Raw genomic sequence first — 18,239 nt, forward strand, 5'->3', positions numbered from 1 at the left:
GTTCACATCGTCTACAGATTCCAACCTCTGCCGTGGACAGGAAGGCCTCCAGAACTCAGCTAGAACCGTTAGGACTAGTCCAAGAGGGTAGACATTGGCTACCTGTGATTATTTCAATGCAAATTAAGAAATGAAAAGTTGCTTTTCGATCACACTAGCTGCATTTCACATGCTCAGCAGCTACATGTAATCAGTGGCTGTCACCTTGCCGAGGGCAGAATTATAGACCATTTCCATCTCTGCAGAAAGTTCTGGTGGATAGTTCTGCTCTAGACTGGTTCCTCTTCTTTGGTATCTAAAGGAGCAATGCTACACAACAAACATTATTCAATGCGTGAACTTCGGTCTCCTAAAGGAAACTCAGTTTAGGGTCTAACTTAGCCCACCACGCAAGTGGAAACCTCAACCGCAGCGTGTGTTACTTATACAGCAGAGGCTCCGCCGGCCCCTCCTCAGCACCTCCAGCACCCTGGGTCACAGGGAACTGTATATGGCCTTATATGACAAAGGGTCCCTCGTGCTACTGACCTCAGGCACCTTAGCGGGGCCAGCCTTAACCTTCGCTTCAGGAACTTTTTCTTTCAGAAATACGGTATGCGCATTCAGGGTCCCAACCAAAGTATTTGGCTTAAAATTCAAAGGCTGTTGAGTTTCTGAAGACCGGATCTCCAAGGCATGGTTGGACGGATTCAGGTGGTTCTGAAGGCAAAGTTCAACCAGTAGGTCCATCATCGCGTGGCTGAAAGAGAGAAACAAATCACGGTCATGGGGAATGTTTGCACTCTCCCTTCTGCTAGCTGAGTGGGTTAAGACAAATGAACCAGTGGGTGAATAAGCAAATTGGCCCTCCGAACGAAGAAAGAAAACAGCTTCTCGTTAATTCCTCAAGCATGACTGCACAGTGATATCTTAACACTTTCAATACTAATAAACAACACTACTGAAAGCACCATCAAAATCAGAATAGCTGGGAAAATAGTTACATTTCTAGCTAAACCCATGGATATGTTGACCTGAATCCTATAAGGTCAGTCAGCACAAATGATATTAACATGTGGGCATAAGGCATTAAATTTTCAGTTATTCACAAATATAGTGTGTCTTAAACAGTGAAATTTTAAGTTGAAGAAGACAATAGCTTTCTTTTTAGCTAAAAAGTATGCTTTTTAAAGGCAAAAAATGAAGAAAATTACCTTATTTGAATTTCTATAATTTCTAAATTTAAAAATCTTTAATAATTTTTATAATGTCTCTCATCACAGATCATTATTTACTAAGGGAGCCAAATAACAATTCAGATTGTCCCAAAGAATGAAATAACCTCATTTCCATCATTTATATTCACCTGGCAGAATGTTTGTATATTTCAAGCTGACCTCTCTTTTCCTACACATTTCCTGAGCAGTGGAGCATAAACACCTCACAAAAGCGTAGGTCCTTTCCTGTGATCCATTTCTTAATCAGGGACTGGCACGGCAATAATTTCAGGTCATAGTGATGCTTTCCAGGTGTCTGGCGCTCGGGGGTGTGTAGACCTGGGACTCATGGTGCACCCGTAAAGGCACAGGTGCCAGCTTCTGCCCACCATTCGGTCATCACTCACCTTGAGGGCTGTGAGCTGCGGGGGCCCTGACACTGAACTGTGAAACCACAGGCAAAGCTGCAAAGTACCCTATTTCCCATTCACTTGTTAAAAATATCAATAATATTCTAGTGGATACAGAACACTTCCCAGCCCTCTCCATGACAATACTTCCTCCCACGTGATATCCAGGAAGTAATTAGGTAACAGCCTATGTCTTAACCAGGGGACCCTGGAATCACCTGGGACGTTTAGGAGGCTCATCGCCCCCCTGGCTCCCGGGGACTCTGAAAGGGCACGCGGTGGGGACAGGGCAGCGCTAACCCTCACATGGGCCGTGCTGGTGGGCGTGCTGGCTAATGACGTAGTCAGCTCTCATTCCCTCGGCTCCGGGAGCAAAATCATCTTTCTCTCAACGACAAGCATAATGCATCAGAACAGGCAGCAACATCCCCGAAGACTCCAAGACACGAAACTCCATGGAAAAGCCTCAGCACAGAAAACAGACTTCTAACGATGCTCAAGTAGCGACCTATTACTTGTTACCACGTACTGTGTTTCCTCCATGGCCCAGAGCCACTCTGTGCAGGTCACACTGTTCCCACCTACCCTCACCAAGCCTGGGGGCTGGGGACCGCTATCCCCCAGTTCCCATGAGGGGGTGGAACTGGGGTGGGGACCCTGGTCCCCTAAGATGTTGACTGTCATTTCCCCTCTCTTATCTCCACCCACAGTCCACTGCCACCAAGTAAACCAAAAAGGATGAATTCTCCAACAAAGATTTGAATTAATCTTAGAATGTAAACCACGAAGAGCGCCAAAGCTACTGATGTAACCTTCTGTTCTTCTAATTCAATCACTGGTAACATGTTTGCAACATCAAATTTGACCTTCTGCAAGGGAGCAGGCCAGCTCTGGGGCTGGAGGGGTTTTCCTGCATCACAGAGAATAAAGTCTCCTTGCCATTAACGAAGCTGCGACTTATTCTCGCATGGACCAGCCGAGGAGTGAGGTCGTATTTGGTTCCCGTCCGGATAAAGAATCGGGCGCCCAGACCTCTGCCCCGTGGATCGAGTGGATCTCCTCCACGACTGGCCGATCGGTACCCAACCCTGCTGAACTCACCCTTCTGCTCTGCCCAGCGAAAGCTCTTTATGATGAAGCTGCAGTGACGTTTTTCAACACTTGAGGGTGGAAGCGTTTCTTAACAAAATGTTTGGTGCGGGTAGGGGAAGGGAAGGAATTCCCAAGCAGAAAATTCTAGGATGCTGGAGGCCTATTTCCTCAAATTTACTATGTGGGGAAGCGGGAAGCACAAACAAAACCAAACCACTGTAAGACCATGATAATAAAACTCAACACCATACCCGTCATGGTATGTGCTTAAATTGTTCAAAGGGCACAGAGGCCAATACCACTTCTGCCAAGGGGACAGCATCTCTTCCCGGGGCTGGAACCCAAGGCAGGACAGAGGGTTTCTGCAGGAAAGCGAGGAGGTTTAGGACATGAGGAGAACTCCGGCTTTGAGAGCTGTGTGTTCTGCAGGCCTCTCTCTGTGGCTACAGAGAGTGACAGACACTATATCCTAATGCAGACTGACCTGGGCCGCACTTAAGAAGCTGGATACACAGCACAAGGCCAAATGTGAGGACCTGGGTCCAGAAGCATGAGCTCATCTCGCGTTTCCTGCAGGGCCTCCCACTCGAGTGATTCCTCCCCAGGCCCATTTGAAGCACGATCTGGGGGGAACTACTTTCCAGCACAAGCTTTTCTGGACGGTGTCCTCAGAAAATGGGGTGAGAGTTGGCCGGCTTTTCTGCCACTTTCATCGCACCGTGGAAGTGGCTATTGGCTGGCATTTTAAGTCACCAAACTCCAAAACAGCCAGCCAGTTCTGTCTTGGATGCTACTGGAAAAAGTCACCCAGAAGGAAGAGGAAACCACAGCACAGTGGCAGCATCTGATGGCAGTCACGGAGGAACCGAGCTGTTGTCTGGTCCGCAGGGGTTTGGATTCACCGGACCTCAGCCAGCAGAGGATGAGAACTTCTAGCCAGGCATCCCTATGTGCCCTCCACAGGGCCTCAGCAGGTCCCGGGGCCACTGGGCCACAGGAGAGGACTTTCCGGAGACTGAAGGAGTCCTGCACACTCTCATGGCCTCCTGAGCCGGACTCCCCTTTGTGGCTCCCACCTGCCCCCAGGAGGACCAGCACCGCCTCTGATCCGCTGGCCCTTTGATGAGGGGTCAGGCATCTTTCCCCCCCGAAGCTGGTTTAATGAAGGGACTCCAGAGGCATCCTAGGACCACCCTCACCACTGCTCAGACCTGCCTCTCTGCCCCGGTTTCCTCCTCGGTGAGGGCAAAAGGATCGTCCATCCACCAGTGAGTCTTAAGTCACCCCTAAGTCACTGAGCACAGCGCCAGGCACATGGTGAGTGAGAAGTGTTTGCTGAATAAATGAGTGAATTGGATCCTGTCTTTGCTGTTTGCGGTTGTATGTGGTGAGACGTTTTCCCTGGCTCAGGGAGGAGCATCTCTGCCTGGATGTGGCTGGACTCCATCCGGCTCTCAGAAAGTAGCAAGATATACTCGTTTAAAGCCGTACCCTCAGGGGATTGCCCCATAAAGTTTCTGCAGTCTTACAAAGAAGAACACTAGGCAATCAGACACTCTCGGAGTGTCAGGAAAGACTCAGGTGAATTAAAGAAACGGACTACACCATCATTGCTAAAGACCCCAAGCACGCCCTCTGGTCTCAGGGGTCCCCCGTATGAATGACGCGATGGACAAAATCATCTCCCCCCACCTTCACATTGATCCCCCAACTCCCAGGGTGACTGTATCTGGACATGGGGCCTCTAAGGACGCAATTAGGGTTAAATGAGGTCGTAAGAGTGGGCGCTAATCTGATCGGATTTGTGTCCTCAGAAGGGACACCGAGAGCTCGCTCTCCCTGCAACCCAACCAAGAGGAGGTCGTGTGAGCACAGAGCAGGACAGTGGCCGCCTGTGACCGTGAAATCATCTGCCGTCACCTTGACCTTGGGCTTCCAGCCTCCAGACTGTGGGGAGTAAATGTCTGTGTTCAGGCTGCCCTGTCTGTTGGAACACCTTGACCTGGAGAGAGGGATTTCAGAGGCTGGAGCTTGACAGTTTTCCTGGCTGCATGGGATGTCGTGAGCGGTTATCTGGACTGGTGTGGACGGGCCATCCAAAAAGCGGTGCCTTCTGGTTAGGTTCTGACCACAGAAACTTGTGTTTTTCTTAACTCCAACCTCAGCATCTTTGACCTCTATCTTGGAGGTCATCTGACTTGAGAATCTAGAGCCTCCTGTGTCCAGGTCCTACGGGAGCAGGTTTTTCTATGTGCTTCTCACTTGGCAGGTAAGTCAACCAGCCCCCTGGGGGACCTGGGACGCGGCCCGGATATCTTTAAAGTTCCCTGTCAGTGCTTATTTTTAAAACGCACGTGAAATTTGCATGCTACCTTTAATGTAGAACTATTGTTCGCTATGTGTAAGTTAAATGAACGTTCAGATGCACCAGCTTTCTCCTGACTTGCCTAGCGCTGGGGTGGAACCTTGCATCCCCAGTGGCACGTGCAGTCTTGTTAGCTTGTTAGCTTGTTGTGGCTTGTTAGCCGCAAGTGGAGCCGTAGGATAGCTTCCAGGATACACGCTGGGACCCGGCGAGCCCTCGTGTCCAGGCCGCGCATCTCGCCTTCTCAATCCGGGTTCCAGCAGCACTACACTTCTGCCTTCTTGCACAAACTGGTCCTTTTGCAAATGCTATTTATTTCCTTCTATTTGCTGGGATGTCCTCCTCCCAGTGTCTCATGAAAGCTAAGTGTTCAATATGTATTTTGCTCAATGAATAAATGACCATTTTCATTTTTTTAGCCTACCAGGATCCCACAAAAGGAGACCGCCTCTTGGGACAATGGCTTTAGCACCAAATCCAAAACCATAACAGCACCTTTTCACAGGATAAGCAAGGAGCTGATAATCTATGGTCTGCCCCTTAACCAGGCTATTTCCTCACAGGAAAGATTCTCATAAAGAAACTTAGTAACTGGAGGCTGTCGATGACAAGGGATTTTTAAGGCAGTGAGAATACTCTTCATGATACTATAATGGTGGATACACGTCATCATACATATGTCCAGACCCAGAGAACATACAACACCAAGACTGAACCCTGAGGTAAGCCATGGGCTTTGGGTGATGATGACGTGTCAGTGTAGGTTCATCAATTAGAACAGAGGTACCACTCTGGCGGGGGATGTGGATAACGGGGCAGGTTGGGTGTATATAGGGGCAGGGGGTATATGGGAAATATTGCTGCTTTCCTCGCAATTTTGCTGTGAACTTAAAACTGCCCTGAAGAATAAAGTCTTTTAAAAAACAGTATCCTTTAAGTGACACTGTAAACCAAGTTAAACCAAGCCTGTCATCTGGAGAAAGGTCCTCTTCTGGCGGCATCCCCGGCATCAAAACTGCCCTTTCCAGCTTCACCCCCGTCACACACTGGTGCTGGAGAAGAACCAGCTGCCTTCAGGCCCTGGAGCCACGAGCTCACAGGGAGCAGGGTTCAGGCCACAGGGCCTTGCTGAAGCTGCAAGCCAACCACACACCTGCTTCCTCTGTGGGGAGCGTGGCCAGCACCTTGACGGGCAGGTGACGGAGGACAGTCCAGGGCTGGGCTCGCTCACCCCTCCCTTCCCCTTCATCTCAGAACAGGTGAACTCTCTCCAGAAGGGATTCGGAGGACGATACCTGTGCCATGGGAGTCTGTGCTGTTTTACAAGGCCGGGAACCTGCAAATCCATGCACGGCTGTAAACTTGGCTATCATAAATGGGGTCTGACAGCCCACAGAGGCAGAATTGCAGGACTGAACATTGAGAGAGATTTCCTCTATCCTGTGAAGGAAATGCTTGCCTTCTCCTGTCCTGGGCCCCTTGGGCTTGCATGCCAACTGGACATGAGTTAATTTACCACATCAGAATGACACGGACCCAAATCTCGATTGCTTGATGCCATTTATGAAGCTCCCTTTTGGCAAAGGGCATTTTCTCTTCAAAGACGTTCTCTTTACTTGTCCCCCAGTTAGAGTGATGGGACCAGCGGTCTCCTTGCAGTGGCCCTGAGCCGCGTTGGTAGCACCCTTCCTAAAAGGGCACCAGAGCATCTTCCTTAAGAAAGTTCCAGAACACCCGTTCCCATGTCTCATCTAAGAACATACTGAGACTTTTACTTATGTTTCTGAATCCAAAGGAAACTTTTAAAAAAGAGAGACAGAAAAATCACTGTCACATGCAGAATGGAATCATCAGACTCCAAGTACTGATGTGTTTTCCTTGTGAGAATCTTTCATGTTTGGAAAGGTAGTTAAGGTGCTGACTGTAAATTATAAACGACTTGCTTATCCTGCGAAAAGGTGGACATGTTCTCTGATAAGATGGAAGAGAAAAAGCACACTGATAAAGGATTAGTAGATCTGGTTTCAGCAAGGGTCAGGAATGTGACTTTGGCCCACTCTTGTATAATTAAAGAGTAGGACACATAAAACCAATTCCCAAAGCAAGAAGCTGCAGCGTCAGCAGGTTACAGGCCGCTAAGAAAGCCCACAGGCTGCTGCAGGAAACCCTTGGGGAAGGGATGAGTATTTACTACTTAGAAAAGAGAAAAGTATTTTCATACTTAATCTCTACAGCTGACCCTATTCTCACAGCCGCATTGCAAAATGGCACAGTGATCATTTCTACTTTGAAAGAAAAAGAAAACTAAAGATAAAATTGGAAGAATGTGTTCAGTTTGAAAACATTTTTCAAAATAATATTTTTAATTTACAAGTGGGCATTCTATCTCTCCTCATGCACTTGTAAGATCGGACCTGTGTATTATTTAAGACATGACCCATGAGTCCATTTTCTTAAAAAATGCATAACTAGACAAAGAAGTCATGGTTTCACAGGTGTATACTTAGCCACAAACTCAAGTTGTACACATGAAATATGGACAGTTTTTATACGTTAATCACACTTCACTAAAGTGTTTTTTTATAAATGTAACTAGAAATTGGGCCAAAAATATAAGAATGGTGGGTCAACTGTAATACAGCCACTAATAAAATTACACTCGTCTATTAAAGTAGTTTGTAAACCTATGATAATATGGCCTGCTTCTCAAGTTAAAGTTAAGTGGGAAAAGCGTATTTAGAACAAAGATCCCTCTGTAAAACAAGAAACACAGACACTTTAGAAACCTGAATATCTCTTGCGTGAACCCTGCCCACAGGAGCTACTGCCTTCTGTGGGTGCTAGGCCACAGGGATCAAGGTAAGTCCTAACTTTGGGCTTCAGTGCCTTCTGCTGGTGGGGTGGTGGCCACGAGGAGGAGCCCCACAGAGAAGCACACCCTGGTGCACCCTGCTGGTAACACTCTGGAAAGCTGCTTGGCACCCCCTTTTAGAGTTGAAGATGTTGTATCCTAGGTACATATCAATGCCTGGAGAAACATTCCTTAACTTTTTGCACACATAGCCCATAAAATAATTTTAAAAACCTATGTACCCCTTTGCCAATTAATTGTCACCTGGAATTTTCCTTATAAAATTTAATAGTTGTGGGCTTCCCTGGTGGCGCAGTGGTTGAGAGGTCCGCCTGCCGATGCAGGGGACGCGGGTTCGTGCCCCGGTCCGGGAGGATCCCACGTGCCGTGGAGCGGCTGGGCCCAAAAGCCATGGCCGCTGAGCCTGCATGTCCGGAGCCTGCATGTGCTCCGCAACGGGAGAGGCCACAACAGTGAGAGGCCCGTGTACCGCAAAAAAAAAAAACAAACATTTAATAGTTGCAAAGGATGTAACATCAGGTAGAATCAGAATACTAAGATTTTAACATAAAACTGTTGTACCACTATTTTCAATGTACCCACAAGAATAAGAACACCCAGAGTGATGTGATTTCCACCATTATCCATTTTTAAAATACTCGAGCAAACGGTTTTTTAAGATTTAAATATTTCATATCATTTCTTACCTTCCTTGGCTTCCTCGAAATACGACTCCTGTTCACCGCTGCCTCAGAATTAAACAAAACTATTTTTATGCTTGAATGTTTTTATAATGGATCACTCTATCATATTCTGCACAATAAAATGTCTAAACATGTAAACGGAATTGTTTCCTGTGATTTTGTTAAAATTTTTTATTATGGATTGAGTTAATAACAGTAGGGCAGAATTGCTCAAACTGTATAATTACGATCTATTTTGATACATATCAAACATCAAGTTAGAAACTCTATCGGTAATAACACCCTTCATACTCTTAGTGGAGGATTACCAATGCTTCCGTCCTGCCTCTTACGGCTGGGAAGGGACGGAAAGAAGAACCAGCATGTGAGCTCGGCCACAGGTACCTTCGCAGGCAGATCAGCTCCAAATGAGGGTGCGGGTGGGAATCGAGGGTCTGGAAAGTGATTCCCGTCAGTGTCAACTCCACGGGTCGGATTTTCTTCCTTAATCTTTTTTTTTTTTTTTTTTGCGGTACGCGGGCCTCTCACTGTTGGGGCCTCTCCCGTTGCGGAGCACAGGCTCCGGACGCGCAGGCTCAGCGGCCGTGGCTCACGGGCCCAGCCGCTCCGCGGCATGTGGGATCTTCCCGGACCGGGGCACGAACCCGCGTCCCCTGCATCGGCAGGCGGACTCTCAACCACTGCGCCACCAGGGAAGCCCTATTCCTTAATCTAAACCTGCATTGTTTCCATCTGGAAGATTGATAACTGACAGTGGACCCGAGGATGGTCACTCGCGGGGCTGCCCCCCGGCTGTGCAACTTCAGGGCCAAGGATGCCGGCCCCACCTGTGCCGGTGGTCACCTACCTGGAGGTGCTTATGGGCCTGAGAGCCCCCTTCCTTCTAAGCCCACCTCTAACAGGAGTGAGCTGCAGTCCTAAGGATGAGGGTACGCGTGGTGGCCCAGCTGGCACGCAGCCGGGCCGCCTGTGACACTGCGGGTTGTCACTGGGCCCAGATTTACACCCCGAGGCCCTGGTCCAGCCCGACGCGAGAGGATGCGCCCACTCCTCGGGTCTCGGTGGATTTGCAAACTGGCCGGCAGAGCCCTCCTCGCCGCGCCCAGGCCCTTACCTCCCGTTGACCACACACTTCTTCTCCAGCCCGCTAGGCAGCACCACGGTCATGGCCACCACCCTGCCGTCCAGCGTCTCCTTCCTGCTGAGCAGGTTCTGCGGGGGGCTGGGGGACGCATCGCGGGGAGGTCTCTGGCCTCTGTGCACGTTGGGGGTGGTGGGCCTCCCGGGAGGAGGGGGAGCACGAGCCTTCATCTTCCTCCTTGAAAGGCGAGAACAGGAAGGGCTGAATGAAGTGGCAGCTTCCAACCCAAAGTTACCAAATCACTTGTCAATGGCCAGCAGCTCCTGAGGACCTTTCCTCCCAATTGTCCAGCCTTGTAAGTGCTTAAGGCCTTCCGAGTTGCACAAACTTTAAAAAATCAATATATTACAACAAGGACCTACTGTATAGCACTGGGAACTATATTCAGTATCTTGTAATAACCTAAAGTGGAAAAGAATCTGAAAAAGAATATATATATACTTATATATGTATATATACACATATACGTGTATGTGTGTGTATAACTGAATCACTTTGCTGTACACCTGAAACGTCGTAAATCAACTATACTTTAAATATACATATAAATATCAACTACAATTTAAAAAATCAATATATTAGCACTCTTCAACATAGAGAAAATGGACAACTAAGAAAAGTAGAGGATGCATCATTTTTTTAAATTGAAGTGGAGTTGATTTACAATGTTGTGTTAATTGCTGCCGTACAGCAAAGTGACTCAGTGATATGTATACATACATTCCTTTTTTATATTCTTTCCATGATGGTTTATCACAGGATATTGAATAGCGTTCCCTGTGCTCTACAGTAGGACCTTGTTGTTGAGCCGTTCTCTATATAAATGCTCACATTTGCTCACCCCAAACTCCCCCTCCATCCCTCCCCCACCCCCTCCCCCTCGGCAACCGCCCGTCTATGGTCTATGGGGGACGCATTTTTGAAAGTAAGTGTTCCTGGAAAGAAACAGCCTAAAATGCGTTCCCCTCCTGGGAGTGGGCTGGGGCAGCAGAATGTGCTTGGACCAGTCCTTTCTGAACCACGGACTGGGTTACAAATCCCAGCTAACTAAGGGGTCTGCATTGCTCTGGCTGAAACCGCTGGATCCACAACCAGCTGAGGATCTGGAGTCCACGGGTCCACGGTATTGAGGATGTAATAGGACTACATCAGGAGGTACTAAATTAGCCAGAAAATCCACCAGACCAACACCCGCAGACACGGGCGCCGTGGGCGGAGGTGGCAGTTTAGTGGCAGGGGCTACGAGTGACGGTATTTTAACAGGCCACCTGCGCCCCCTCTGCTTTCACTTATTTCTGACTGTGCTTTGAATTCTCAATTCACCTTGTAGGCTTCTAAACACCTGTCAATAAATCACCCACTCTGACAAACATTTTTAGAAATTCTTGTCTGCTCCCACATTACTCAGGGGAGGCAACTGACCTTACTTTGTGTAGGTGTTTTATTTTACATTTAGGTACATAGGTGTTTTATGTACAAGTACATATATGTATACGTATGTGCATGTGCATATGCATGTGTATGTTTATGTGTATGTATATACATGCACACATTTATTTATATGTTCGTTACTTATATATAAGAATCTTATTTTACAGAGGCCCTGGGCATTATATAACAAGAACTGGCATTTACTCAGCATCAGGACCTATGCTAATAATATGCTTAGGAAGCTCACTTCATTGGAAGTATTTTGCAGTTGAGAACACTGAGTGTCAGTAAGATCCTAGCTCCCCCGAAGCCCGGAGCAGGGATGCAGAGCAGGTGTGTCTGGCTCCCAGGGCCTTGCCCCTCCCCACCTCACTGTGCTCCCACCTGCCCTCTTCCAGAGCGAGGAGCCGCAGAGAGGCCACATGAGCCCTCAACGTTTAACTTCTCCTGCAGAGCAATGTGCTGGGGCACTCTGGCCCAAAGCATCAGACATCAGAATTCCATTTCTAGGAATTTATCCTAAAGAAACAATCCCACAGGAGTGCATTGTGGGAGATGCAAAGATACTCAGTACAACGCAATTTATAATGGCAAACGTAGGTAAGATATTCTAACCACAGGTCAAAAAGAGAGAATTTCAATAAATGATGGTACTAAAGCAATGCTATACCAGTACTGGTTAAATATTCTTTTTAAAAGCAATTTTTATTTTATATTTGACTATAGTTGAGTTACAATGCTGTATTGGTTTCAGGTATACAGCAAAGTGTTTCAGTTATACACACACATATATATATACATATATATATATATATATATATATATATATATATTCTTTTTCAAATTCTTTTCCCATTTAGGTTATTAAGAAGAATCAATATTGTCAAAATGATTATACTACCCAAGGCAACCTACAGATTCAATGCAATCCCTATCAAATTACCAATGACATTTTTCACAGAACTAGAACAAATAATTTTAAAATAATAATTTTAAAATGGAGACACAAAAGACCCCAAATAGCCAAAGCAATCTTGAGAAAGAAAAACAGAGCGGGAGGAATCAGGTTCTCTGACCTCAGACTACACTACAAAGCTCAGTAATCAAAACAGTATGGTACTGGCACAAAAAAACAGAAATATAGACCAATGGAACAGGATAGAAAGCCCAGAAATAAACCCACACACCTATGGTCAATTAATCTACAACAAAGGAGGCAAGACTATACAATGGAGAAAAGACAGTCTCTTCAATAAATGGTGCTGGAAAAACTGGACAACTACATGTAAAAGAATAAATATATTTTAAATGTATATAAGTTGATGTTCCAAAACGCTCAATACAGACATCTTAAGAAAACAAACTTTGAAATATTATTTGTTTTGAGAAATACCGTTTATAAGAGAAGTATGCATTATAGCAATAGATCACAAAACAGTCTAGAAAGACAAGGCAAAGAATTAGTAACAATGATCTCTGGGTGATGGGTACCATGACATTTGTTTTGCTATTTTCACTTCTATGCATTTCCTAATTTTTTCTATAATATCACCTCTCTATGCATTAGTAGTAAAAGGAAAGAGGTCATTTAAAGTGGGGGAAAACAGCAAATAGGGTTCAGATGAGGCCTCAAACCATCACTGTTCACTTCACTGGCCAACACAAGACTTAGGAATGACACCTGGGTTTCATCCTCTACCCTGATAAGTAGATATAAATTAATTCTCCTTTTTTCTTGTTAAAGACCTTATACCTACATCATATTTTTAAATAATTTTTATGCTTTATTCTTATTCATTACATATTTTTTCCTTTAAACTTATAGAAATAAAGATGAAGTAGGAAACATATATTGCACTGGTCTAAGGACTGTGTAGTATTAATTCATTTATTCCTCACAGTAACACTGTGAGGAGGTACTGCCATTCCTGTTTTATAGATAAAGAGTCTGGGCACACCTTTCTCAGATTACAGACAATTTGTTTCCAGAGCCTGAAGTTTTAACCAGTGCATCCTTCAACCTCTATTAGGAAGACCAGATATCGGCCCATTATACAGATGGAAAAGTCAAGGCAGAGAGACTAGTCATGTGTTCCTTCATTAATCAACCATAGGTCTCAGCTAGAAGCCCAGTCTCTGAGCAGTCCACCTGCCATTAGCATGACCTCCCAGAAGTGCTTTCAGGAAAAAATCATTTTTAGGAAATAAATATACTTTCCAAGTAAACTACATTTTTATTTCTGGGTACTAATAAAGCTGGCTTTACAATGGAATATTACTCAGCCATAAAACAGAATGAAATAATGCCATTTGCAGCAACATGGATGAACCTAGAAATTATCATACTAAGTGAAGTAAGTCAGACAGAGAAAGACAAATATCATATGATATCACTTCTATGTGGAATCTAAAATATTATGCAAATGAACTTATCTACGAAACAGAAACAGACTGACAGACAGAGAACAGACTTGTGGTTACCAAAGGGGAAGGGTGAGGGTGAGGGGTAAATTAGGAAGTTGGGATGAACATATATACACTAATATATATAAATAGATGAACAACAAGGGTTTACTGTATAGCACAGGGAACTATACTCAGTACTCTGTAATAACCTAAATGAGAAAAGAATCTGAAAAAGAATAGATATATGTATATATATAACTGAATCCGTTTGCTGCACACCTGAAACTAACACAAGATTGTAAATCAACTATACCCCAATAAAAAAAGAAAAAAAGCTGGCTTGAAGGCTTGAACTCCTTCAGAACACACTGAATAGAAAAGGAGGCATTTGTTCATTCAGCCAGCACGGTGATGGGGTCAAAAGAGGAAGAAGAAATGTCTACTACTCCAGATTTTTCCAAATAAATGCTGTCCCCACCACCCAGAGGCAGCTTTGGGACGCTGTTTCCATCCCCACCTCCTCCCCACGCCTACTGCTGCACCCCCAAGCCCTCATCACTAACGTCTGCACAAATGCAGTCTCGTCCTACACCCCAGCCTCCTGCCACCCAATCCTACTGTGACCCCCTCATTCCACAGACACGCACTGAGCGCCACCATGCATGCCCTTCATCTTCTCACGCTTTGCTCTGCGCATAACATCCCCGGCCACACAGAGACCAAGACGCTCCCTGCGGCCACACAGAAACCAAGATGCTCCCTGCAGGCTGCACGGATGCCCAGGGAGGCTTCTGTGGGTCCAGTGCTGTGTCATGTGCACATGTGTGCACGTGTAAGTTGGCCAACACTGAAAAAACTAGAATGGTTCACAAGAACACAATGAATTTCTAGCTTTTTTTGAAAAAAGTAAAAATCAAAGGTCTGACTGGGCTCTGAACACCTTCACAGCAAAACCCAGCTGTGTGTGGCCATCTGGACCCGTAGACTCCGGGCCACCACACACCTGGCCCCTGAGCAGCTGTCACAACATCCAAACCACAGCAGTGCTTGAAAATCAGGGCTCTCCACGGACCCTCAGTCCTGGCCCCTCTTGGATCTCCCCCACTTGGCTGGTAACAGGACACTGGTCCCTGATCCTGGAAGCACGAAAGTCCCCCCTCGCCTTTGCCTCACCATCTGCCTTGGAGGTTTTGATCCCTTGAAGACACAGCTCGAAACCATGTCTCCTGAGAATCCCCCAGGTGCTTCTGGCCTCCAGACACACGGCTGAGCTCAGGGGTCTCTACCTGCATGCAGAAGCACCTGGGAAGCTTAAAAAGTGTTTACCTGCCAGCACGAACCAATCAAATCTGAGTCTCTGAGAGCTGGTTTATGTTAACGATCACATCTCTTTAGAACAGAGGCTCCTGTCTTAACATGGAAATGGCATAGGGTTTTAGCTGTGATTTTGTATCATTTGATAAAAGCAACTGACAGAAAAATATACAGTTAATATATATGTTCATAACTTCATGAATCTGTTTTTATTTCACAGAATAACATTTGCAGATTTTCAGAAGTGCACATGGAAAATTTCACACCGAAAGTGATGCCTGGGGTGCGGATGGATTTGTGGACCTGAAACCAAGCAGGACCCTGTGGGGCTCCTGGGCACGGAAGCCTTGTTTTTAGCGGACAGACTCCAGCCTCCATGCCCTCCCTTCCCTGAGTTCCAAAGGGCAGGTTCAAACAGCTGCTAATCAGGGAGGGGAGGGGATGCAGAGACAAGGGAGGAGCAGCCAAGAAACAATAGGGAGAGTGGGAGGGAGGCTCAAGAGGGAGGGGATATGGGGACAAATGTATACATCCAGCTGATTCACTTTTGTTACACAGCAGTAATTAACACAACAGTGTAAAGCAATTATACTCCTAGAGAGATGTTAAAAAAAAATAAAGAAAGAAATAATAGTGCAGCCTTAGGGCGGGCTCCTGGGTCCCCCTCAAGGGATACACAGAACAATATCTTTAAGCTCCTGGTAGAACTAAAACCCCCAACAAATGGAAGATATTAGCATTCTTCATTCCAGAGAAGATCTCATCAAGAGACCACCTGAGACCAGATTAAAGTAACCAGAGAAGCCCATTAGGAAGAGCCGGCCTGAGGCCAGGTTAAAGGAATGCAGGCCCCGCACACACCCTGATCTTGATCAGCACCCCCCGCCCTTGAACCATCGCTATGAAACGCCTCACCAGTGTCCCTCGGGTTGGGACACACAGTTCTGAGGGGTTCCAGCCTGCTGTGTCCCCCTGTGCCTAGCAGAGCAGTACATCTATTCTTTTCTACTTCACCCAAAACTCTGTCTCTAAGACTTGATTCGGCACCAGTCCATAGAGGCTGAGTCTTCAGCATCAGGCCCGCTTCAGAAGCTTTGTGTGTGTCCGCGAATGTACAGACCGCAGGCTGGGACAGCTGCTTGTTTCCAGCCTAAGATCCTGGACGCAGAGGTCCCACCCCCACTGTGATTACGCTCTTTATGAGGCAAAAGAGAACCTCATTTCTTCCACTCTGATTTAATATCCCCAGAAGGCAGCAGATGCTGTACTAAGGCTGTCTGTACGCTCAGTATTTAGCACACTGCTCTTCATATTTGTAGGTTCTTAAAAATATTCATTGATTTGGATGTTGGCAACAGTGAAATTATATCAGTTTCAGCCTACAAGGAACTCAGCAGACTTATAAAATCTTGAGACAACAATGAAATTGAAGAACCCTGCATGGACCGCAGTGGTGGCGTGTCCACCTATAGAGGAGGCTGTGAGCAGCCCTGAGGGTGTGCAGACTTTGGAGATGAGGGAGGGAGAAACGTGTATGGGGGGGCGAGGAAAAAATACTGACATGCACATCATAGAAGGAGATGTCAAACAGCACCGATGGGCTGACTATACTGCCAGACGGTGTACCAGAGTGCTGTGGGTTTTCCAAATATGCTTTGTCTCTTCCTCAACCATAAAAAAAGAAGGAAATAATGCCATTTGCAGCTACATGGATGGATCTAAAGATGATCATACTAAGTGAAGTAAGTCAGACAGAGAAAGACAAACATCTTATCACTTACATATGGAATCTAAAAAGAAAAAAGATACAAATGAATTTATTTCCAAAACAGAAAGAGACTCACAGACATAGAAAACAAACTTATGGTTACCAATGAAGAAAGGGAGAGACGGATAAATTAGGAGTTTGGGATTAACACACACACACTGCTATATATAAACTAGATAACCGACAAGGACCTACTGTAGAGAACTAAACTTAATATTTTGTAATAACCTATCTATAAGGGAAAAGAATCTGAAAAAGAATATATATATGTGTTTGTGTGTATATGTATATATATGAAACTGAATCACTATACCGTACACCCGAAACTAACATGATATTGTATATCAACTATATGTCAACAGCAAAAAATAAACAAACAAACAAACAAATAAATAAATACTTTGTCTCATCTGACCCTCATAGTCTCAAGGATAAGATCTCCAGCTCTCATATTACAGTCGGGGGAACTGTGCGCAGGTGGGTTCTAAATAAACAGGTATCCCACGGATACTTGGGGAGTGCCTAAATTACTTTTTTCAAGGTCACCAAGAAAGAGGTCGAGCCCAGAGGATGGTTTTGTGTCTGTTTTGTCTGGAGGAGGGGCCCAGCTGCTGCGGGAAGAAGTTCCCAGGTGGGACGCCGCTGAGGACCCGGATGACCCTGTAGCCAGCGGGGTCCCGGAGGCCTTGGGAGGGGAAGTCAGGAGGTAGGTGAGGGAGGTGGCGTCCGGGGAGACGGTTGGAGAAGCAAGGCTGGAGAGGTAGCAGGTGCAGCCCCAGGTCCACAGCACGAGGGCTGAGGTGGAGGACAGGCGGGGTGGAGAGAGGATGCCCGGACACAGACGCCGTGAGGGAGAGCATGGGCTGGGGGCACGGGGAGGACACTGCATGTCACCCAGACTCCTGCACGAGGCTCCGCAAAGCCCCACAGAGGATGCATCCTGGGGGACGGCCAGCAATCCCCTTTCCATGGATGGAGTTCAAGATGACAGTGACACTCCCAGTGTCACTCTGCGTACAGGCAGAGGGAAAGGAGCGACTGAAGACATCTCTCAGGACACTCTGGGGTCCTCGCCCTCAGACCAGGCACCTCTGTGGTCCCAGCCACTGAAAAGCCCTCGAAGCAGTGTTAGTACGTGCGGTCTGCAGGGTGACGGGTCTGTAGATGTAGGATGGGGCTCCCAGGAGGGACAAGGCCACCGAGAACTCAGCTGTGGCCTGAACCTGGGTGCCTCCTGATCTCAGGGGGGCAGGCCAATCCCCATCCTCCGTTTCCCCTCAGTCCAGTGTGACTGGCCCTCACACCTGTACAGGGGCTGACTTGGCTCCGAGGCCACACCTGGCCATAGCAGAAAAGAACATCTCTTAGGTGGTCCTGTGTGTCCACCTGTATAGTTATCTCAGGGGAGTTTCCTTCCTGGACCTCAGTTTCCAGGTCGGTGAAACTGGGGGTTTCCAGTTCTAATAGACTAAATCACAGAAAAATATACCCCCAAACTACCACCATTATATTACATTAAATTAAGCTGTAGTCAGGACTGGGATGGCCACTATCAAAAAAA

At 46.5% G+C, this 18,239-nt stretch overlaps 1 protein-coding gene across 11 annotated transcripts in view; it reads right to left on the reverse strand.

Annotated features, from left to right (window-relative positions):
* COBL (cordon-bleu WH2 repeat protein) overlaps positions 1 to 18,239 on the reverse strand; it is a 239,419-nt gene that overhangs the window by 143,225 nt on the left and 77,955 nt on the right. For all 11 annotated transcript variants that reach the window (XM_081244504.1, XM_081244506.1, XM_081244510.1 and 8 more), the window contains exons 2-3: positions 9,733 to 9,936; positions 529 to 739 (exon numbers count right to left, since the gene is read on the reverse strand). In XM_081244504.1, the coding sequence (XP_081100630.1) occupies positions 529 to 739; positions 9,733 to 9,936 (415 nt within the window). The remainder of the gene's footprint in view (positions 1 to 528; positions 740 to 9,732; positions 9,937 to 18,239) is intronic.

Source organism: Mesoplodon bidens (assembly GCF_964165515.1).
Source record: "Mesoplodon bidens genome assembly, chromosome: 9".
NCBI lineage: Eukaryota > Metazoa > Chordata > Mammalia > Artiodactyla > Ziphiidae > Mesoplodon > Mesoplodon bidens.